Source organism: Neolamprologus multifasciatus, chromosome 16, assembly GCF_963576455.1.
Source record: "Neolamprologus multifasciatus chromosome 16, fNeoMul1.2, whole genome shotgun sequence".
In the NCBI taxonomy this organism is placed as follows: domain Eukaryota; kingdom Metazoa; phylum Chordata; class Actinopteri; order Cichliformes; family Cichlidae; genus Neolamprologus; species Neolamprologus multifasciatus.
Genome location: NC_140454.1, coordinates 10,607,269 through 10,630,715, shown reverse-complemented (window position 1 = coordinate 10,630,715; position 23,447 = coordinate 10,607,269). Strand labels below are relative to the sequence as shown.

At 39.5% G+C, this 23,447-nt stretch overlaps 1 protein-coding gene and 1 pseudogene across 2 annotated transcripts; one reads left to right on the top strand and one right to left on the bottom strand.

The window, feature by feature from the left end:
- The first annotated feature begins 1,017 nt into the window (after positions 1-1,017).
- On the top strand, positions 1,018-5,207 carry LOC146500318 (B-cell receptor CD22-like; annotated as a pseudogene). The gene is made up of 8 exons (XR_014869801.1): positions 1,018-1,172; positions 1,247-1,480; positions 1,607-1,711; positions 1,847-2,059; positions 2,144-2,483; positions 3,114-3,456; positions 3,807-3,861; positions 4,500-5,207. The product of XR_014869801.1 is annotated as a B-cell receptor CD22-like (transcript).
- A 2,940-nt stretch (positions 5,208-8,147) lies between these two features.
- LOC146500317 (uncharacterized) lies at positions 8,148-10,383 on the bottom strand. Its single transcript, XM_085134591.1, has one exon. It carries the CDS (start codon positions 10,104-10,106, stop codon positions 8,598-8,600), a length of 1,509 nt encoding a protein of 502 aa, XP_084990717.1. The 5' UTR covers positions 10,107-10,383; the 3' UTR covers positions 8,148-8,597.
- Positions 10,384-23,447: the final 13,064 nt, after the last annotated feature.

Here is a 23,447-nt window from a genome sequence, read left to right as displayed (position 1 = left end):
GTGCTTGTTTTTCAGCATTCAAACAAATAAATCACAGAATTTGAGGCAGGAAACAACAAGAGTGAATGTTGAACACAATTTTTATTTAAAAATTTACAGTGTTTTATCTCTGTGGTTGAAGACCTGTTGTCACTTCTGAGTGTGCTCAAATGTGTAAAAGCTGTCACTTTTAGGCCACACCCAGCACCCATGTGAACCAGTATCAAAAAAAGTCTGCATCTCCACAGCAGTTCATGTTGCACAGTGAGCTTGAATCTGGGGTTTCTTGATCACCGCAGACATTTGTATTCATCACAAACCATAAACCACCATAATTAGATATGGACAAAAGCTTTAACACACAGCTTTGTTCTCAACAGCTTAAAGCCCCGAGTGTGACTATTTATTGCACATTTATTTAAAACAAAAGACCAAGTGCACGCAGCAGAGTCAAAAGACACAAAAGACTGAAAGGAAAAGGAAGGAAGTTTGGTATTAGCTTCAAAGCTGCACAAGATGTGAAACCACTGAATAACAGTCAATCTCCCCCCCTAACCTTTCACTCTGAAAAGGAGAACAGCTTAGGTGACCGATGACTACTTTTTTTTTTATTCAAGCTTTCACTGTCAATGTTAAACGTTAAAGTCTGGACTACAACAATCATGCCGTTCAGGAATGTTTGTCGTCTCTTTGTGAGTGTCATCATTTACATCACAGGTATCAGTGATTATTTATTTGTCCCTATTTAAGAATGAAAGTAACCATAGCTAATCCTACTACATGATTTATAGATGACAACTTTGAGTTCAGATTAGTTCCTAATGTAAACTACAGAATATCTCTCTCTTTTTGACAGAAAGGTTTTTTTCTAAAGAAAGTTTCTTTGTTAAGGTGTTAATGGAGGACAAACCAGGATCTGTGCTCTCAAAGGTTCATCACTGGATCTGCACTGCTCACATCAACATCTGACTTCAAGCAGAAAATGGTTCACTATCCAATGGAAGGGAAATTATGTTCAGAGTGAGCTCCTGTGGATGGACAACGTGTAACGTACAACATGTCTGAAGGGAAAAACCCAACGTTAACCATCAATGATCTAAGAGAGAGTGATGCAAACGCTTACTGCTGTATGAAGACTACAGACAGTCCACAACTCTGTTGGCTCAACAGAATTACTCTTCAAGTTGTTGCAGGTACAGTGACTTTTACTCATTTATTACTTTCCAAATGACATCATTGTATAAGTTGTTGTCCATCATCCTCTCAGAGCTGCAGGTAAAGGTGATTCCTGCCACAGAGGGACAGACAGTAACACTGATGTGCAGCAGCAGCTGTCCTCTGACTGAAAAGCCTGCAGCCTACATCTGGTACAAGAACAGAGAGTTTCTCTATGAGGACTGGTCTCCCTGGTACCAAGAGCTGCTCAGCAGTGAGGAAGCAGTCACATACTCCTGTGCTGTCAAAGGCTACGAGGATCTCAGAGCCCCTGAAGTCTCCGTGGGTGAGTCATGATGTTTATTCTGCTATATTATTTGACAATAAATAAATTCGATATGAACAGAAATCTCAATTCTAAATATAAAAATAATCTTGTTACAAATATTTAATTGCATTACTTTTTCTTCAGATTCCATCACAGCAACCTGCTTCAGTGTGACTTATGCTTATGGAGACATGTGTTCTTATAAACAGACATCAGTGGATGAGCCGTGCTCCATCACATATCCCAGAGGTGAAGTTGTACAAAAACAACACCACCAAAACTCACATGTCAGATTTGTTGAGTCCAACATTTGTATGAATTATATAAACTTTATGAATATATCTATGCACAGTAACAGGAAGTGTATTTATCTTTTATCAACAGAGCTTCATGTTCAAAGGACTTCTTCCATTTCTGGGTTTGTTACACTGGCTTGTAGTACAAGATGTAACCTGACAGACCCTCAGACTACCTACCTCTGGTACCACAACAAACAAAGCTATTATGAGAATCAACATTATTCAGTTCAAAACTCTTCAAGAGGCACATTTTCTTGTGCAGTTAAAAGCCACAAACATCTTCAATCTCCAGAAGTTTGTATGTGTTAAAAAAAAATTATTGATTAACTGACATCCTGAAATATAGACCAGTCAGTCATTTCATAATCAATCTATATTTCAGGTGTTCAGGATGAAAACTGCTGGAGAGTGAATTATGTCAGCAGGAGAATCTGTGCTCTGGAAGGATCTTCAGTGAACATCACAAGTGAATACTCACATCCTGATAACACGAAGTCAGAGTTTAAATGTTGGAGTAAAAAATGGAGAAAAGATAAAGTGGAAGTTGAAGAGCTGATTGAGGCTGCAGGTATGTGGAGTATCAGGACAACATGAAGAACCAACACATCCTGACCATCAAAACCTGAAGAAGAATGACTCAGGAGGATACACATTCAGATTCAAGAGAGATCATGAAGGATGGACACAGTCTGATCTGCCTGGAGTCTTTTTGATTGTCACAGGTAAATCTAAACTCTCACTCAGCAGACTTTACTCATTAACAGGACTGTGAAAATATTCCATTACAGAGAGAAGGATCAAAAGCAAACAGACATTTTCCTTTTGTAGAAAAATTCACCCTTTCAGTGTTTTTTGTTTGTACAGTCAGATCAAGTGAAAAAAACATTATTTTTGACTTTTAAAATATATAAAACTATTTTATAATCTTGATCAAATATTTTCTAATGAGCACTTTGCTATATATATATCAAATGCACACAAATATCATTTTCCTATTACAAGAAATTAAGAAAATGATAGTCATTAAAGTTTCATGTTGGATTGAGCAAATATCACAAGGTGGAATATTAAAAAAACATCTATATAACCCACACGTAACCTAGAACAGTAACAATAATGGCATGAATAGCTGAAAAGAAATTAATAACCCCAGTTGTCAGACAAATACAATGAAATAAAGCAAACAATCCCTGTAAAATGTCACAGAAATGAAGAACTGAGCTTCAGTAAATTTTTATGTTTTTTCACTTAAAATATGGCATTACTCTCTAAACATGATTTAAAAATGACACTGGCGGTTTCTGGAGTCTAATAATAATAATTATTATTATTATTGTATGTTCTTCTTTCAGAGCTGAGAGTGAAGATGAGTCCTTCTGCAGTGGTGACAGAGGGTCAGAGAGTCACACTGACCTGCAGTACCAGCTGTCCTCTGACTGACAACACAAACTACATTTGGTACTTGAACAGTCGACCTCTGATCCCGAGAGAACCAGAACAAACATCTGATCCTAGACCCAGTCAGCAGGGAGGATGCAGGAAGCTACTCCTGTGCTGTGAAAAGCAACAAAGATATCAGCTCTGCTCCAAAGACTCTCACTGTCCAAAGTATCACAGGACATGGACACCAGCAGCTGCAGGAGTTTCTGCTGCTCTGCTGGTTTTAATACCTCTCACTGTCTGCTGGTGCAGGAGGTAAGCTACACTGTCTCATCTGTCATACCAGTTGGTTAAACTGTGATATGAAACGGGGTGGCTGTAGCTCAGGAGCTAGAGCAGGTCATCTGTTGATCAAAAGGTTGGTGGTTCGATTCTTGCCTCCCTCAGTCTGCATGCCAAATATCTTTGGGCAGATACTAGCCCCACTTGCTCTCTGATGCATCCATCACAGTATGAATGTGTATGCTAGTGAGAAAGCATAGAGTGAATGTGGCATGTTGTATAGCGTGCTTTGAGTATTCCAGGAGGGTAGAGAAGCGCTATCTAAAAAATCACTACATTTACCAAATGTTTTAACATTTTATTTATTTATTTTTGTGCAATAGAAAAAAGAGGACTTCCAGTCAGTCTCCAAGACAAGAAACTTCAGATAATAAACAGGTTAAAAAAACCTCTCATTTTCTCTTCACAGGAAAAATAATTTATTCTCCATCACAGAAAAAAACTTTAAAGTCATTCATCATGCTTTTTTTTCTCACTTACATCCTAACCTCTTGTAGCCTTTTTGTCACTGGAGCTCACCACCTACCTCGATCATGTTTCTACTCAACAGTTGTATTTTTTTTTATGTGACTAAAACACATTCACATTATGACACAGTGTCATCAGCTGCATCTGCACACATCTAAAGCTCTTTTGGGGAGGAGACCACTGAACTGTTATCCATAAAAAAATTCTCACCATCCTCTGCACGAATTGCTAGCCATTAGGACTGCAGCTATTGGTTATTTTAGTAATTCAGTATTTCATCAATTATTCCATAGATTAATTGAATAATAAGAAATACTTTTAGCTTCATTAATGACAATAATAAATAAAAAAAAAATGTGTTTTACTGGATACAAAGAATGAAAGGAAAAAAAACTAACCTATTTAAATCTGATAGATATCATACATCAAAACGTTTTGCAAAATGTACAACGTTTGCAAAAAAGTAATTTCTTTATTTGAATGAGGCAAAAACTGAATCCTTAGTGTTAAATAACCCAGTGCTCATATCATTTGTCTTCTTTCTGTAGATGCACCCTGGTCCCATTTGTGAAAACATCTCAGCTCATTACAGCAGAATGCAGGTTAATATTAAACATCAACAAGATTTCTACTCCATAGAAGCTGATCTTCATGCCAGCGAAGCTGAGCTCTATGCCAAGGAAGCAGAAGTCGACGAAATTGAAACTAATATCTACTGCAGCATCGAATCGTTGTGATTTAACTAAAAAAAATCATTTAAAGAGAGCATTTACTGATGGGGATAATAATGAACTATCACAGAAGGGACACCACAACTGATAAGTAGAGAGTAAAAATCATACATCATAGTGGAAAATAAAATACAAGAGTAAGAAAAGTAGTAGTGTGTAGAAAAATAGAAATGCTGCAGCTGATGAAATGTGTTGTACATGTCCTGCAAAGTACAACACAACTTCAAATGATATGCACATGCAAGCTGAACTACTGTACTGGATGGTTTAGAGCTTTGGCAAAATGTCTGTAAAACTGAATCGATGAAACATTAAAATCATCGTGCTGGCATTTTTCTCTCTTCTTCTGGACCACAAAATAGCTCCATCACTTTACGTACCTCCGCCTTTATACTGCCCGCCCTGAAAAGTTTTTATTAAAAATATATCTGTCTCCTCCGCTTGCTCACAACTTCTATGGGGAGAGAAAAAAAAATTGCACAAATACATGACAGGTGTGCCATTCTTCCCAGTGGTGCTGCTCCAACACTGCCCTTCCTCTCCTCTGACAGCCAGCCACAAACCGCACCCAGCTGCCATATACCTCCATGCTGCCAACAGAGGAAGTCAGCCATCAGCATCTGTACTACCTAAAATGTTTTTTAAAATGTGGTTGAACCTTTACAACATCACATGGTCTGAACAGACGATGAATGGGCACCCCAGCACGTAATAGCGTGAAGAGCTGACCAAACACTCTTTTTCCACAGAGTTATAGTGACGTTCATGCTCTGACAATTTCCAGAGTGCTTGCTTCAGCCTCTCATATGTGACTTGCCATCAGTCTGTCCCCTGAACCAGATCTAAGCCAATTTTCCATGTGAGGTCAGTCAGGGGACTGGTTAGAGCCACAGAGTTCAGGATAAACCTCTGGTTGTACCCACCCAGCATTAGGGACTGCCTCCCCTATTTTTTCGCCCTTGGCCACAGGCAGGCCATGTTGGCATCTGCTTTGTCCATTTGTCGATCTGGGCCACCCCTTCAGAAGAGGCAGCAAGTGCACAGTCCATTCCTCCATTGACCACTTGAATGGTGTTGCTGTCTCCTCAAACATCTCCATAAAGAAAAATACACCATTTGCTTCTTTCATTTTGAATAGTGTGGATTTGGCAAATGGCATCACTCACCCAGCTGACCATTTCCCAGACAGCAACCTCTGCAACACCTAGATCTGTCTATGCCCGACTACCTGCAGTGGGTCCAAGTGCTGTCTGGTCACTGCTGCCTTCTCCGTGTGGAGCTTCCTCTACCAACATTTCCTCCAGAGCACTCCCTGTGAAAAAAAACAACACGTTAGTAGATCAGATGTGAAAGGTGAAGCCCAAAGAGGTCCCAGTGGTGGAGTATTATGAGCTGTTGCCCTCAGAACTGGAAGAGGCTTCAGTAGAACCACAGGTACATCTCTCTCTCTCTCTCCTTCTCTCCCCCCCTCTCTCAATCTCTCTCTTCAAGGACAAGTGAACATCAAAACCATTATCCAGGATGAAACAACAAAGATCCATGAGTACATCAGGAGATGGCCACAGTCCACAGTTCACATGCTTAGTGAATCCTTAAGGCAGCGGAAACCTGAGAAAGAGCAAGAACAAGAACTATCACAGACGGAAAGGCTCCTGCAAAGTTTCTGTTCCAAACACCAAAAAAAGTCCAAGAAAAGGCCGTGGGTGGCAACGGGAGGTTTGTTTTAGAACGCACTTCTGACTCCATTGTTTTAAAATCATATGTTTATTTCGTGCAAAATTATAAACAAAAATCAACCAAATAACTTCTTAAAACTTAAAATTAAACGAAAGTTAACTTAACTTGCTTTAACAACTTCAAAGGTGATCAAAAAATCATTTCCTAACCCTCCCGAGTTCCCATCAGACATTTGGCAAACAAAAAAAAACATCCTTACCACCCCCCTCCAGGGTGCTCTTAATCCCGTGATTAATGGGAGGGTCCATAAGCCAATAAACCAATCACTTTCCAAAACCTTTTCTAATAAAATGAATTACAAATTTACATAACAAAAGTAGGTCAGCATATTCTTACAACTTTAAAGAAAAAGAAAAATTAATACAAATTGCGTTTTATAAACATTCAACAAAATGGCCACAACATGCACCTGGGGTCTTACCTGCTTGTATCTTGCAGGGTATAAGGTATAACGTGTATGTAGTATTCAATTTGTCTCTTTACTTTCTAGTATAACTAAAGTATGTAAGTCATGTAACTATCTACTATTTCCCAACACACAGAGGACAAGAGAAAACAGACAAAACTGAACTCAACTGGTCTGCATTGTTGAGAAAAGTATAAGACACAATATTTTAACACAGATGTGACAATAATTAACCCTTACCTGTTAGGAAGACATGCAGATAAGCAAATTCATTATTAAAAAGCATATTAGCATTTTAACTATGTGGTTTTTAACAAGCAGCAGTCAAGGCATACATAAACCTATTTGAGCACGACGGAAAAAAACCTATCAAAAATATGGATAATATTTTACCTGACCCAAACGTAAAATTTTCACAAATATCCAAATATTCTTTTGTAACAAAGGTAGGACTGTGAAAGTACTGAACAATTTGTAATGTAGCTTGGCACTCAGAAGTTTAGGCGACAGATTCCTTCACAATTTATTGATCTGATGACCAAAGTGTTAAATCAAGCTTATGACCATAGGTGAAGATAAGAACGCAGCTCAGAGAGTAAATTGAGATCTTTGCTTTTACACTCAGCTCTGTCTTCACTTCAAACTGGGAGTTTAAGATCTTCTGAACCAGGGCCTCTGTCAGATGTCTCCAGTCAGCTCCTCTCCTCACCTGAGTGTCCAGACCATACAACCGCAGATCCTCAAGCTGTTTATTGAGGTCAGTATCTCTCAACCCAAGAAACTAATTCAGGCTCCCTCCCCAGTGTCCCGAGAGGTGACATTTCATGTCCCACTCATCAGCCACTGATAGCTCTGACCACCGTCCGACAAACAATAATTTCATGAAAGCATATTTTAATAAAGGGCTTTGCAAATATAGCTATTAACTTTTCGACAGTCCCGCCAGGCACACGACCTGGCCACCCGTGTATCTGGCAGGGAAAGTACCTCCAGGACACTCAGGCCCACCCGAGCCCAGGCTTCTCGTTGAGAAGAGGGTGTCAATTGCATTCAGGGAACAGATGATGATCAAATTCATTATTGATGAGATAGCAGAGTAAAGTTACAGCAAATGGAAAGTGCTCTGTACAAAACCTGGAGCTGTACTCAACTACAATACTTTAGACTTTTTTTCAAAAGGCATCAACAGCACAGACACAGTGGATATCATTCACAGAACAATGTTTTCAACCAGGATGTAAACATTTTTATTTCTGCTGTTAGGTTGTTATAATTGGACATTTTCACATGTTTTAAATGAGACAAAATGTTCACACTTCAAATGTTTTGTTAAATTCAATTGTTTATTTGATTGGTTGATCGTAGTTTTTCATGGGTAAGATGTTATAATACCCTGGTTCACTCAGTGACTACTCCGTCTCCTAAAAATCTTCTTTAATTCAGTTCAATTCAATCCAACAGTATTTACATACAAATGAATTGAATTGAACTGAACTAAAGAAAAAACCCAACAATCCCCTATGAGCAAGCAATTGGCGACAGGGGGAGGAAAAACTACCTTTCAAAAGGTAGAAACCTCCGGCAGAACCAGGCTCAGGGAGGGGCGGCCATCTGCCACGACCGGTTGGGGGAGGGTGGAGCCGATGACAAAGTTATACACAACTAAATATTAAAGCAAATATGCTTTAAAATGGGTGTTTTGGCACTGGAAGTGACTGATAATATTTAGTTGTATATTACTGTGATTTTATAGGAGACGGAGTGGAAGTCACTTAAGTGAATAGTCTCCAAAACCAGTTGCGCTCCTTTTTCTTTTTTGGTTTTTCTTTTTGCACTTGGTCATCTCGGGCCTCTGCACTTTCTGGTTTGGTAGCGCTGGCCTCCTCTTTTTCTGGCTGATTCTCCTTGAGTGTCTCGTTTTGGGCTGGAGAATTTTCAGGATTAGCAATGTTGGACTGGTCTTCTTGCTTTTTTATTGTCTCTTGCAGAGACAGCAAAAACTCCTGAAGTGTGATCTTTTCTTCCTCTGTTTGCCCGAGTTGGTTGCAGATTGTTGTATTCTCCAGGTTTTGCTCCACGATTTCCTGGTGGGAAGCTTTGGTTTTCTCCAGCTCTTCTTTTAAATTTTGCACCTTTAAATCATTTTTTTCACAAAGAGCCTCACTGGTGCTGAGTTTGTCTTTCAGCTCAGCGAGCTCACAGTTAGCTCTTTGTTCCTGATCTTTGCGCTTTGCAACTTCCTCTTCAAGATTCTTTTGAGTTTTGAGGAGCTGCTCACGGAGTTGTTCGATCTCTTCTTGCTGTTTTTTGCACTGGACCTCCAACTCAGCTTCTCGAACAGTTTTTACGTCTGTAGAGTCTGTGTGTGGAGCTTCTGCAGTTTGTGTTGAAGCGTCCACACTCAGCTCTGCAGCTGTGACAGCTGTGTTGCTGTCTTGAACAGGAGCCTCACTTACCTCAGGGGTGAAGTTCTCCTCGGGTGTCTTTCTACAAGCCTCTTCCAGCTGTTTTTGGAGTTCAAGGATGGTTTTTTGAGCGTTTTGTCTGCAGCACTGTAGCTGCAGGCGAACCCAATCATTCTGAGTTTTAGCTGCAGCAGCTTTGTGGTTTGCAGCTGTCATTTTATAAAGATTGGTTTTGCATATGTGCTTAGCCTCCTGCAGGTGGAATCTCAGCGCACCCAGTTCATCAGTCTCATTGTATGGACGACTGCCATCATTTGGTGTTAAGTGAGGCTGTGGCTGAGGTGGCCCATCGTTGGTGTTATGGTCAGGATGGGGCTGATGTGGCACAGGCCCTCGTTTTGGCAAAAACCATGGATTTTGCCAGTGTTGCCCAGGCCCATTATTGGGTGTAAAGTGGGCATTGGGCTGATGTTGCACAGGCCCTTGTTTTGGCAAAAAGCATGGTTTTTGCCAGTGTTGCCCTGGCCCATTATTGGGTTTAAAGTGGGCATTGGGCTGATGTTGCACATGCCCTCGTTTTGGCAAAAACTGTGGATTTTGCCAGTGTTGCCCTAGCCCATTATTGGGTTTAAAGTGGGCATTGGGCTGACGTTGCACAGGCCCTCGATTGGGTCCAGGGTTTCTGGCTCTGGGGTTTGGGTTTGCATTTTTCTGCATCTTCTTCTTGTTTGCACCCTTTGGTTTGGCAGCATCAGATGGAGTCCCCTCATTTGGTGCCTTGTTTTTCCCTCTTGGGTTTGGGTTTTGCTGCTTAGGGCTAACAGCGGCCGATGAGGTCCCTTCCTGGGGATCAAGGTTTTGCTGCATATGTTGCATTTTTCTTGTCTTTTGTCTTACAATGTCGAATGATATTTTTTTCTATTCGATCGGGGTTTGGGTTTGGGTTTTGTTGCATACACTTAACGTGTCAAATCTTTGTCTAAAGGTTGGCTCGTGGTGTGTTCCTATACAGTTGCACAGTTCTGAGACATACTGAGAGCACGCTGGTGTTCTACTTAAGGACTTTTGATAGAATGTTATTGCTCAATTTCCCTTTGATCCTTTGATCTGGAGTGTGATGTCAGGGAGTGCAAATGGAGTGTGATGTCATCCACTTAGAACTCAAAATGTGATGTCATCAACTTAGCAGAGAGTCTTGTTTTTCTTTGAAATAGAATTCTACCAAACTTGAATAAAAGTCTTTAACTTTGTACGAGATGTTAAATTCCCAATCGAAAGGCCAAATGTACCCGAGAACTTCAGGAGAAGATTACACAAATAGCTCAGAAGCTTCAATAAATGCTTCCGGATCAACATGTTTTCTATATACACCTTTGGGATGTTGCGTCTTCAAAAAATAAAAATGAAATGACTGAGCCTCACACAGGCTTATTTCTGCTGCTTGTATCCGTGATCTCGTTCTTTCCATCTTTAAATCAAGCTGATGACCATAGGTGAAGATAAGGACGCAGCTCAGAGAGTAAATTGAGATCTTTGCTTTTACACTCAGCTCTGTCTTCACTTCAAACTGGGAGTTTAAGATCTTCTGAACCAGGGCCTCTGTCAGATGTCTCCAGCTCAGCTCCTCTCCTCACCTGAGTGTCCAGACCATACAACCGCAGATCCTCAAGCTGTTTATTGAGGTCAGTATCTCTCAACTCTAGACACTAACTCAGGCTCCCTCCCCAGTGTCCCGAGAGGTGACATTTCATGTCCCACTCATCAGCCACTGATAGCTCTGACCACCGTCCGACAAACAATAATTTCATGAAAGCATATTTTAATAAAGGGCTTTGCCAATATAGCTATTAACTTTTCGACAGTCCCGCCAGGCACACGACCTGGCCACCCGTGTATCTGGCAGGGAAAGTACCTCCAGGACACTCAGGCCCACCCGAGCCCAGGCTTCTCGTTGAGAAGAGGGTGTCAATTGCATTCAGGGAACAGATGATGATCAAATTCATTATTGATGAGATAGCAGAGTAAAGTTACAGCAAATGGAAAGTTCATTTTTTCTGCATAAAGCTTTTAAGTAACTTCAGTTCTTTTCATAAATAGAAAATAATTATTACTTTTTAAATTTTTAACCCTTTAAACACCAGTTTGTTTGTCCACTGCACTAGCTGGAAGACAAACTTAAATTTCACAATTTTATATAATTGCAGTGCTACTGGAATTTCTTGTATTATTAATAGTAGAGTCTGGGACATGTAATTGATTCACATCAACATTGATTATAATGCATTGTTATTTTTGTGCAGTGACAGAAAAACATAAAAACTTCCTCTCAGCTTGTTTGTGGCCAAAAATGGCCACCCCTTGTTTACGTTTACAAAATGCTATAAAATTCATATATATTAAGAAAAATTCCCACTTTTTTTGACATGATTTTTTAGATTAGTACCAGTGCTGTTCATGAAAATCAAAATTTCATTCAAATTCATAATTTTAACCCTTTAAATACCAGTTAGATCACATAATCCTAGGAACTCATAAATGGAAAAAATCACAAAACCCCAATTTTTTTCCAAATAAAACATGCCATCTGATTTACTTTCTAACCATGATGGAGGTTAGATGTATAACAATAATTAAAAGTATCAATGACTTTTATACATCTTTGTTTTTTTGTGCAGTGACAGAAAAACATAAAAACTTCCTCTCAGCTTGTTTGTGGCCAAAAATGGCCACCCCTTGTTTACGTTTACAAAATGCTATAAAATTCATATATATTAGAAAAATTCCCACTTTTTTTGACATGATTTTTTAGATTAGTACCAGTGCTGTTCATGAAAATCAAAATTTCATTCAAATTCAGATATAATACCCTTTGAATCATAGCTGGACTGGCCATCGGGCATACCGGGCATTTGCCTAGTGGGCCGATGGTAATTTTTCGTTTTAAATGGGCCGATGTTTTGTTGTTGTTGTCTTTTTTTCTGTAACAGTGTAAACAGTGAAAGGTGGCGGATTGGACAGATGCTGGCAGACGTGTAAAAATAACTCAATTGTTTGGTAGTGGCTATGGTGGAGCTTTCACAGATTCAGTAAAATTAGCAAGTGGTGGAGGCCAGCAGGTGGATGGGGGAAAGGGGAGGCGGAGGTGGAGAGACCCAAGGCGGCTGTCAGGTGAAATGAGCTTCTGGTAAGAAGTTATGACCTGCAGTCTATCTGGGTCAGATATAAACCAAGTTTTGGTGTAGTCAAAGGAGCTTGCAAAGAAAAGCGTCTGGACTTCTTTAAGTTGCTTGAAGACGTTTCACCTCTCATCCGTGAAGCTTCTTCAGTTCTAAGGTCAAATGGTGGAGAGTCCCAGATATAAACCTAGTGGGAGTATCCCCCCACAGAGGGACAAAAGGACCCCCTGATGATCCTCTAATCGCCTGAGCCAAGGTGTGAAACTGGGTGTGGGTCCCAATCAGCCAGAGTTTCGGGTGAGTTCATTGTGAAACCTGGCCCCACCTTATCATGCGAATTCCTGAGGTCAGATGGCCCAGGGTGTGAGTGGGCGTTAAGGCGTCTGGGGAGGGAACTCAAAACTGGAATATAGATGGCAGAGAGTTGGTGTCGTAAACCACCGCCTCTGTTCAAAGATGGTTTGCTCACAGTGGACATAGATGGCTTCTTTCATTCCTCTTTCAAACCATCTGTCCTCTCTGTCCAAAATGTGAACATTGGCATCCTCGAAAGAGTGACCTTTATCCTTAAGATGCAGATGGACAGCTGAGTCTTGTCCTGTGGAGGTGGCAAGCTCCTTTGACTACAATGACCTGGATGACTGAGAACCTTCACAGACAAGTTTTGGTGTAGTTTATTTTCATTGTGCTAACTTTTTACAGCCAGTTACAATAACTCGTACTGTGTACTAGCTAGCATGACGGAGTTTCTATACAGTTGGGTGGGTGCTATATGTTACTGGTGAACTTTATTTTATTCATATGGTTAGTTAGTAGAGTTGCCTACCATCCTGTAAAAAACAGAATCCTCTGGTATGCAGAGTTAATATTAAGCATTTCACATTGAGCTGAAAATAAATGCGATTTGTCCCGTACTTCAGCTACAATTAAAAAAAAGACAAAAAGCTGGAGTTATTCTGTGTCTTTACGCTGTCAGCTGCCTCTTCTTCTCTCATTCTCCCCCCTCCCTCTCCTGCTGCTACTTCAATCGTGAAACTGATCAATGATCAGCTGATCGGCGTTTCTGCCGCCTCTCTCCTGTCTCTCTTGCTTGTTTATCTCCCGCTTTGCGCCAGAAAGAGGAAACTAGTGGAGGTCGGGTTAAACAGCAGCAGCGCCTTTAAACTTGATAAGCTGTTGTTAGAATTTATTTAATATTACTTTCCAGTATCAGCTGATGTTTGTTGGAGCCGTAAAAGCTGCTGGTCATGATGTCGGTTTGGTTATCTGGTGAGAGGGAAACATGAAGAAGAAACCAGGAGATGTCCTTACTGAATCATCAGAGCTGAACAGGTGATGGAGAAACAGGTTTACCTTTTAGGTGACATGAATGGGTTGAAGGAAAGCTATGAACTGTTTCTGAGAGACAAATAACACCAGGATTCTTTTCTATGTAGCTGACAGCTGGTAACTGTGCAGGGGCAGGTCTAGCAAAGTTTTGCCATGGGGCCAGGTAGAGCATTAAATGGTAAATGGCCTGCATTTGTATAGCGCTTTTCTAGTCTTTAAGGACCCCAAAGCGCTTTACACTACATTCAGTCATTCACCCATTCACACACTGGCGATGGCAAGCTACATTGTAGCCACAGCTGCCCTGACAGAGGCGAGGCTGCCGGACACTGGCGCCACCGGGCCCTCTGACCACCACCAGTAGGCAAACATGGGGTTAGTATCTTGCCCAAGGATATTTGGCATGCAGCCAGGAGGCAGCCTGGGATTGAACCACCGACCTTCTGATTACTGGCTGACCTGCTCTGCCACCTGAGCTACAGCCACCCGATTAAAGGGAAAGGGGGGCACAAAGAAATACTTTTCTTTCTTATTCTCATTTAAAATTTCTAGCTTTTAACAAATAATTATCTGAATCTTACAACCAAAGTTTTCATCTGATGTCAAATTTATAGAAATCCATTATTGTACATAGTAAGTTTTTTTCAGGGTCCCAACATAATTTCTTCAGAAGAAAGTACTGTACATGATGCCAGTATTTTCCCACATTTTCTAGATACTGTACTAGTACTTTGTGTAAAATGCCATCAAAAAGTCAGTTAAGTTTTATTCTTTCTCACCTGTCTTTCTGTCTCCTTTCACTTTTAAAAGGTTGCCATGTTAGAAAACATATTTTGCCCTGCCATGCTGTTTATTGATGTGGTAAATAAATAGTTTATGAAAATTATCACTAAATCTGTCATTTATTATTTTTAATATTCAGTAATGGTCATGTCTCACCTCTAGTCTGCTCTGTCTTAATTTCAGGTTTCCACCATGTGTTGTAGATAGTTCAGGAAGTTAACTCAACCAAGCAGTCTTTGGGTTTCGGCTAAGTACTGTTTAGAATACCAGAATAGGGAGCCTCCAGCCTCCAGTCCCTCCTGCTCAGACTATGAAAACTTCCAGATGGTTCCCACTCTGGAGACCTCCTACCTTGCGCGGAAACAAACCAACTCTGCTTCTTCCTCAGAAAAACAAGCGCTCTCTTAAAAAAAAATAAATGAATGAAATCACTTCTTTTCAGATCTGTTGTGTCCAAGAAGGGTTTTCTAAGCTTCATGGAGCCTCGCTCTAACTCATGGGTGAAGCATTTTGTGGTTGTTCGCCGGCCCTACGTCTTCATCTACAACAGCAACCAGGACCCCGTGGAGCGAGGCGTCCTCAACCTCTCCACAGCACAGGTGTACAGCGAAGACCAGCAGGCCATGCTTATGGTTTGAGGCAGGATAGAGAAAGGCTGGATGTAACACGCTTGTCTTTAATGAGAATTCATTCAAATTGTTTTGGTGCACGTTGGCCAGTTTTGGACACATTGATTGATGAAATGGCAAATGGACTGGGATTTATCATTTGAATGAACATAAATATAATGTGATGTTTTCTTTTCAGACGCCCAAAAGATTTGCAGTGAGCACAAAACATGGAGGCATCCTCCTGCAGGCCAACAACGAGAATGACATGAATGACTGGCTGTACGCCTTTAATCCTCTGTTTGCAGGAACAATAAGGTACACACACACAGACACACATGCACCTCTCACACCACAGTCAAACGTACAGCTTCTGCACCCTTCAAAAACATTCCCTTCTCCTCACAACGTAAAACTCTCCCCACAGATCTAAGTTGGCGAGGAAGAACTGAGCGGGCGGAGCGGTACGCGGGAAAACCACCGCTTCCATCCTTTATGAAAAGCCTTTGAAAATACCGAAAATACCAAGTGTTAAAATGTATTAATCATTGTGATTCTTGACGGTTTTCTCTTGTAAGTAGACTTGTGGCTTAAGTCTCTTTTCATGCGACTCAAACGTTTAAGTTCCACAGAACTTTTGCCTCCCCGCTTCCCTCCAGCAATCCCGCTGCCAACTTAGCTTTCCTCCTCTCTATTCCCTCCCCTCAGCTTTTTGTGTTTTTGTTTCGATGACAATGTTTGGGTCTAATTTTGTTCCGCTTGGTTGTCATTCCCAAACTCCCCTAACTAAGTAGCATGTTGTAGTAGTCTACTTGTGTGTGCACGACTCTTTAGAAACTTTCGGTTTGCCAATCATCTGTACAAAAAAATGTCTCTATCAGTTTTATTTGTCTCCTGAAATGAGTTTCATTCTATTTTGGGGGTTTTTGCTGTTGGTTTTTTATTAAATTAACATGCTTGCATGATACCTGCAGCAGTCCTCAGGAGAAGACCAGGTTTGCTCAGTTTCAAACGAAAAACAAAAATTAACCAAATCAACCAGCTTACATTTGAAACCATGAAGAAAAAATCTACAGATATCTCCAAGTGACGTGTTAGTTTACGCTCTGCTACCTAAACTATAGCTGCTAATAGATTTATAGGGTATTTTTCTTCTTGCAGTGAATTTGCATCAGGCTGAACCATCTCTGAAACAAAAACTCAAAGTGGGAATGAACTTTGACAGGAGGGCCACGCCCAATTTCCTCTGTCATCCACGTCATACTTAGATCCTCCTCAATCTGTGTACATACGCCGCCTCTAAACCCCCGATAGTGCCAGTCAGTTAGTGAGTCAGTAAAATACTGACTCACTAACAGGGTTACAAGGAGATGAGGAGGAGGACTAGGAGGATGAAAACGAACTAAGGAGAGAACTTGATTTGTACATGCAGTCTGTTCTGGGATGAGTGTGGTAGTTAACCCTCGTTTAACACTCTGCTCCTCTAGCTCGCTCTATCTCACTGAGAATCAGAAAGCCTTGACATTTACTGCTATTAACTTTACACTCTTGTTGTAAAGACGCAAAGAAAACACAGTGAAAAGGTTAGAAGGACGTAAGGAAAAAGAATGAATGAATGGTTTAATAGAAGGAAAGAAGTTAAAGGGACTACATATTCAAAGGTCTTATTTCTGATACTACTGTTACTTATTTCTGATTACTATGTAGTTTTAGTTTGCATTATTCTCCTGAATTAGAAGAAGGTGATAACTATTACATTTGGTAAACTGATTTGCATTACATTAGACTGTTGATTTATTGTGAATGAATGATATTGTTTTATGATGCATTATACTGCTGAGTTATAAGAAATACTGTCACAGAAAGTCATCGCCTTATTTGTCTGATTAGAAGAGAACAGAGCATACTGCCCCATCTCAGTAGGAGCAGATAAACAGGGAGCCAAGGTCGTAGCTTAGGCGCTGTGTGAGAGAAAGAATGTGAATGTTTAGGCTTTTATGATTAGGTGGGGGCCACTAGAGGCTATAAGAGTTTGATCAATGCTCCACCATTTTGAGATCTGATGCTGTCTGCTGTATGGTGTCCATCTCCCACGCGTGTATTCATTAAATCATCGTTTGACTCAACCTGGCCGGACCAGTGTTGTTATTTTGGTTTTCCTCTTGTATCCATCCCCAATATTTGAATCCGTAACACTACCCCATGAAAATATTTGCTATTTTAGTGTGAACTAAGAGAGGGTTTGAATGTAAGAGAGAGGAGGAAAAAGGAAAAGGAGACCTAAAATGTAACCCCCTGCACCTTGACTGAGGAGGTGAGTTACATTAGTGCTTCCTCTTTATTAGAAAGCGGTTTAAGTGAATTAGAAGTCTGTTGTTTTTTTGGAGGAGATCTACTCATTAGTCATGCTAGACATCCATCTGAACTCTATCAAAATAAAGGTGTATTTTAACTCATTTTTATTTTTTCTAATATCAGAGGTCTAGGACTATAAAAGTAGCTGGTGAGATCTAAAACGACAGCAAACTTATTGTGTCTTTCTTCACCTCATCACTTTTTTTGTGTGTGTTTTTCTGTTGATGCCTTTCAAACAAAACTAGCCATGATATTTTCCACCTTCCCCCTCTGACAATTAATATCAGTTAACCAAGCCCCCTTTCAGATTTGTTCACCAAAAGAAAAGAAAAAAAAAAAAAACGTCATTAACGCTGTTTATTATTTGTCAGACCGGTTTTATTTTCATACTTTGTAAATATCTATGTTGTATGGAGCTTGAACTAAAATGTAAATATGTTTACTGTATTTGTAATAATTATAATCCATTCACTGTACAGCATAGATGTGTCATGCAGATATCCTAATTCTGTGTATGGTAATCTTGCACCATTGAACTGTTAGTGAATGAGGCAACAATAAAAGTGGGAAACGTGCATTAGCAGATCAAGTGCTGCCTGCTTATTTCCTGCTTTATGTGAGCTTCTGCTGTAGTTTATTATGTGCTTTAGTCCCAAGAAACCACCCTTTTACTGTGGCGCACAATAAGATCTTCTGATGTTTGGTGTCATCCCTGTGATCTCCTGTGAACAGGTGGATTAATTCATTCCAAGTTTATGTATGTAGCACCAAATCACAGCAGGGGCTGAACACTGTAAAGACTCTAGAATAATTATGGAGGCACAACATTTAAAGCTCCCATCCTTCCATCCCACACACCTAAAAGTTAGTTATATGATAAACAGCCCCGTGTTTGTTTACTTGATTTGTAAAATGCAAAGTGGTGACGTCCTCATATGGAGACAGTTTTTTTAATAGGCCAAAACATTGTTTACAAAAATGTACATTTTATTGGGCAAAATGAGGTAAACAGTGAAGAAAAGTATGAGAAAACGGAGCATAGGATCTCCGGAGACTGTGGCAACTAGAATTATTGTATACATGTGTGTGTATTAAGGACTGACACAGACAAACAATGAATCAGACAATGAAGCAATGTCCTTTTTAAATGTTTATTTATAAACAGGATAAAACCATTCAAGTATTGAGTCATGAATAAAACATCAACCTCTGATCTGCTAATTGGGAAACAGAGGATGTCAGTGTATTTTTCAGTGCTAGTCCAAATTGAGTGAGATGACTTTACATTTGAATAGATTCGATTACAAGTTATATTTGGTTTTAATTGAATGAGTTCAATTTGATTTAAATCAAGCCAATTCACAACATATAAACTTGAAATATATGATAAGATAAAGGTTGTGCAATAATACAGAGAAAGCCCCAACAATCAAATGACCCCCTATGAGCAAGAACTTGGCAACAGTGGGAAGGAAAAACTCCATTTTTGGCAGAACCAGAATCAGGGAGGGGCCATCTGCCTCCACCGGTTGGGGTAAGAAAATGAAACTAAACTATAGGGAGACAAAGAGGAAAGATGTTTATGATATATATGAAACTTTCCGCTAGCCTTGACTAAAATATTGGTTTTGACAGGAAAGTATTGTTTCATTCATGTTTATTCCACGAGGTGGACAGCAGGAATAAAACAAACCAGATACTAAGAAATAAAGTATACAATGAAATTTTCTCGATATGCTAAAATTCCCACTGAGACTGGATAAGATTATTCTAAAACTGGTCAAAATACAATTCTCTTCATGCACAGAAATCCCACCCAGTCCCACAACCCAGGACGAATATTCCTTGTGTGTTCTTGAGCTGGACAGAAATTCCTCTTGCTGAGCGGGGTCCACGCCAGCCTCGTGTCAGGCAGACGAGGAGCCTCCTGTCCCAGTCTCATCCGTCCACTGGGCCCATCACATCCCAGCCCAGTTCGCATTCTGCATTGGAGTCCGTCGCTCGATACCACCGCAGCTCCCCTCACGTCATCACCTGTAAGTAAAAACAAATAGGAGCCAGAACCATCATCCCGGAAGCTGCCCTGGCTTATAGCCATGGCGACCCTCTCCCAACACGGCTGCACCCAGTGAACAACAGTGAGACGCTACTGACAAATGCAGGCAGTGGTATACATCTGCCCTGATGTCAGTCACACACGTTGTCTCCTACTGTCGCCGTTCCTGCTGTCGGGACTGGGTCACCACATCACACTGACCGGTCTCCAGACAAGGCGTCGCACCCCCCACGATCACGCAGCGGCTCCCTCTTTTCCACCTGGCCTTCATGCGTTCCTCTTCCAATCTAGGGCCTCTCTCCTTCCAGTGCTCAGCTTGCTTCCTTTTAATACAACCTTTAAACAGCTGAAAGGACACCTCTGGACACACCCATGCCTCAACATGTGATCACTATCAGCTAATTTTTCCCCTGCCCAGCTAATCCACAGTGGATTAAAAAAACGTAAAATGACACACTAAAAACATGCGATACAAACAGAATAAAATCATGCAAATAAAAACTACACTCACAAATAGATACTAAAATCAGAAGAAAACCAAGATAAACGATGAATACAAAATTTCTAGTGTGTGCAACTCTTTCACTCGTTGAATATTTTTCATTTCTTACAATCAGAATTCTCCAATAGATTTGTAGAAGAAAATTATTTTCTTTCAGGCATCACCAACTGAACCTGTTATGTTAACGTCTCAAGCTCCAGCCTAACCTCATTGAATTTTGCTTAGCAAAGTACTTTTCAACTCTAATAATTAGTAAGATTATATTTCTTATCATCTGTTGGTCGTCTGACCTGATAAACTTCAATGAACATTATGACACAGGAGTGATTGTCTCTAAAAATGGGCTCCTGCACGCTTGCAGACATTTTTCCATCACAACTTATGGATGATGAAGGATTTGATTAAAGCTGTGAAACATTACTGATAAACTTCATGTGATGTTACATTAAAACCAATTTTCTATTAAAATCAGGGACTTTTCTAACTGACCTCTGACCTTTGAGCAGTAGTGTGTACTGTATGCTTGTATGTAACTGTATCTGACCTGGATTTTATCACCAGTTTCAAATAAGAATCTTCATTAAAGTGTCTTTTTTAATATACAAAATAAGTTAAACTTTATCAAGGCTGATGGTAAACTGTCCCTAACAAGTCCACTTTATTGCGTGCTCATTGACTTTCTCCTATCAGAGCTGTTTAACAAGCCCACTTTATACATGCTTATTAATCTATCACGCTTATCAGTGGCTCATGGTTGCTTAAAGCCTATGTCTGAACTTGACCACAGAGGCAGAGCATCATTCAATCTTGGCAGCAGCTCCAGGATGACAAACTCCACTTTCTCAGCATCAAGACAGCTCATAACTTTTTAACAGTCTCTCCTGATAGTCTCATATCATCTGCTCTAATCAATAACCATACACTATCATTACAATGTAGACTACAGCTCAAAAGTCTGAGGTGAATTAGAAATGTCTTGTTTTCAGAATAGACTCAAATTAGGTTTCAGATTGAATCACAGCAATTTTTAAAAAATAATCATATAAATGCTTAATATTAACACTGATCACAAATCATGAATGATTTTTAATAGAATATCTACAGAGGTGTTCAGAGACCCATTTTCAGCAATAATCCCTCCTGTGTTCAGTGGTACATTGTCTTATCTAATGCAAGCTTAACACATTAAAGCCTAAGTTATCACTCAAAACAGCTTTTTAAAGATTTTTGCACAAACTGAAACTATTGTGGTGATTAAAGAAACAATAAATGTGTCTGGATCATCCCAGTGTTTGTTTTTAACCTCATGAAACCAAGTTTCCATTTTCCTCTAAAGGGGCTGCAACACCCAGCTGCACAAAACCTTCACTTTTTTAAAAAGTTTCACTCTTTGAATATTTTTCATTTCTTACAATCAGAATTCTCCAATAGATTTGTAGAAGAAAATTATTTTCTTTCATGCATCACCAACTGAACCTGTTATGTTAACGTCTCAAGCTCCAGCCTAACCTCATTGAATTTTGCTTAGCAAAGTACTTTTCAACTCTAATAATTAGTAAGATTATATTTCTTATCATCTGTTGGTCGTCTGACCTGATAAACTTCAATGAACATTATGACACAGGAGTGATTGTCTCTAAAAATGGGCTCCTGCACGCTTGCAGACATTTTTCCTTCACAACTTATGGATGATGAAGGATTTGATTAAAGCTGTGAAACATTACTGATAACCTTCATGTGATGTTACATTAAAGCCAATTTTCTATTAAAATCAGGGACTTTTCTAACTGACCTCTGACCTTTGAGCAGTAGTGTGTACTGTATGCTTGTATGTAACTGTATCTGACCTGGATTTTATCACCAGTTTCAAATAAGAATCTTCTTTAAAGTCTGTCTTTCAATACAAATGAAGTTAAACTTTATCAAGGCTGATGGTAAACTGTCCCTAACAAGTCCACTTTATTGCGTGCTCATTGACTTTCTCCTATCAGAGCTGTTTAACAAGTCCACTTTATACATGCTTATTAATCTATCACGCTTATCAGTGGCTCATGGTTGCTTAAAGCCTATGTCTGAACTTGACCACAGAGGCAGAGCATCATTCAATCTTGGCAGAAGCTCCAGGATGACAAACTCCACTTTCTCTGCATCAAGACAGCTCATAACTTTTAACAGTGTCTCTCTGTCCTCATACTTCTATACATTCTTCTGTAATAGATAATTATACCCTATCATTGTAATCAATCTACACTACAGCTCAAAAGTTTGAAGTCAATTTTCACCTGGTTTATAATCATGTGATTGGTCCACACGTCAGTGTCTAAAAATATGCTCATTTTTATCTGTGTCTATCATCAAAATTTGAGTTGATTGCAATCTCTCCCTAACAAGTTCACTTTATTGCGTGCTCATCAATCTCCTCTACAGCTCAGCTAACTGAAGTCAGTTAGAAATGTCTTTTTATCTTAAAAAAAAAACAAGATTCTTTTTTATATTTTGTAAATTGGTTTTGAATGCAAATAAATATAATTGCTTAAAACTTGCATTGATCACCAATTATGATTAATGTTTGATAAAATATTTGCTGGTGTGTGGATTACAACAATAATAGCGAGTGTGCAGATTATATTACCTTCCCTCAGTTTATCACATTAAATCTCATCTTACTAGTGACCCAGCAGTTTTTCCAAATACAGCTGCACTAACCAACATCATTTTTTCAAGTAATATAAAAATCATTTTTTATATTACCTTTTTAAACATTCCATTTTTTCTTTCTAATGTCATTAAATCAAGTTTGCACATTTTTATAACAACATTTGGACCTCCAGATCTTTTTAGCTTTCAGTTTTTTCTCAGTGTCACACATGGATTAGTTTTCATCTCTTACAATAGGAAAGTCAAATCTTCAGACCTTAAAGCAATCTTTGTTTCTTTCAATCATCCTAATATTTTTAATCTCCTGTAATATAATTGCAGTTAACCAGAGCTTAGCTACTCTGATCTACAGTGATTTTGGGGGTTTGGATTTGTTTTTCACAGGTGCAGAGCCTTTTTCTACAAAATTCCAAATAAACTGCATTTTTTAAAAGTACCATTAACCATGTAGACTGACAAGTAACTAACCATGTAACACAGTGATCAGTAGAGAAGAAAGAAAATAACCCATTTCAACATTTCTAGTTCAGATCAAAATTATTGATCTGATTAAGGAAACAGTAAATTTGGCCACATTATTGTCCTAATCCTCCAGTTTTCCCTTTCCAATGTGACTAAATAAAATTCAACTGTTTTTTTTTTTTTAAATAAAAGCAGATGCACATCCATATATTTCTTACAGTAAGAATCCTCCAACAACCTTTCAAAAGAAACATTTTTTGTCTTTCCTCAATTTTGAGAGTAACTGAA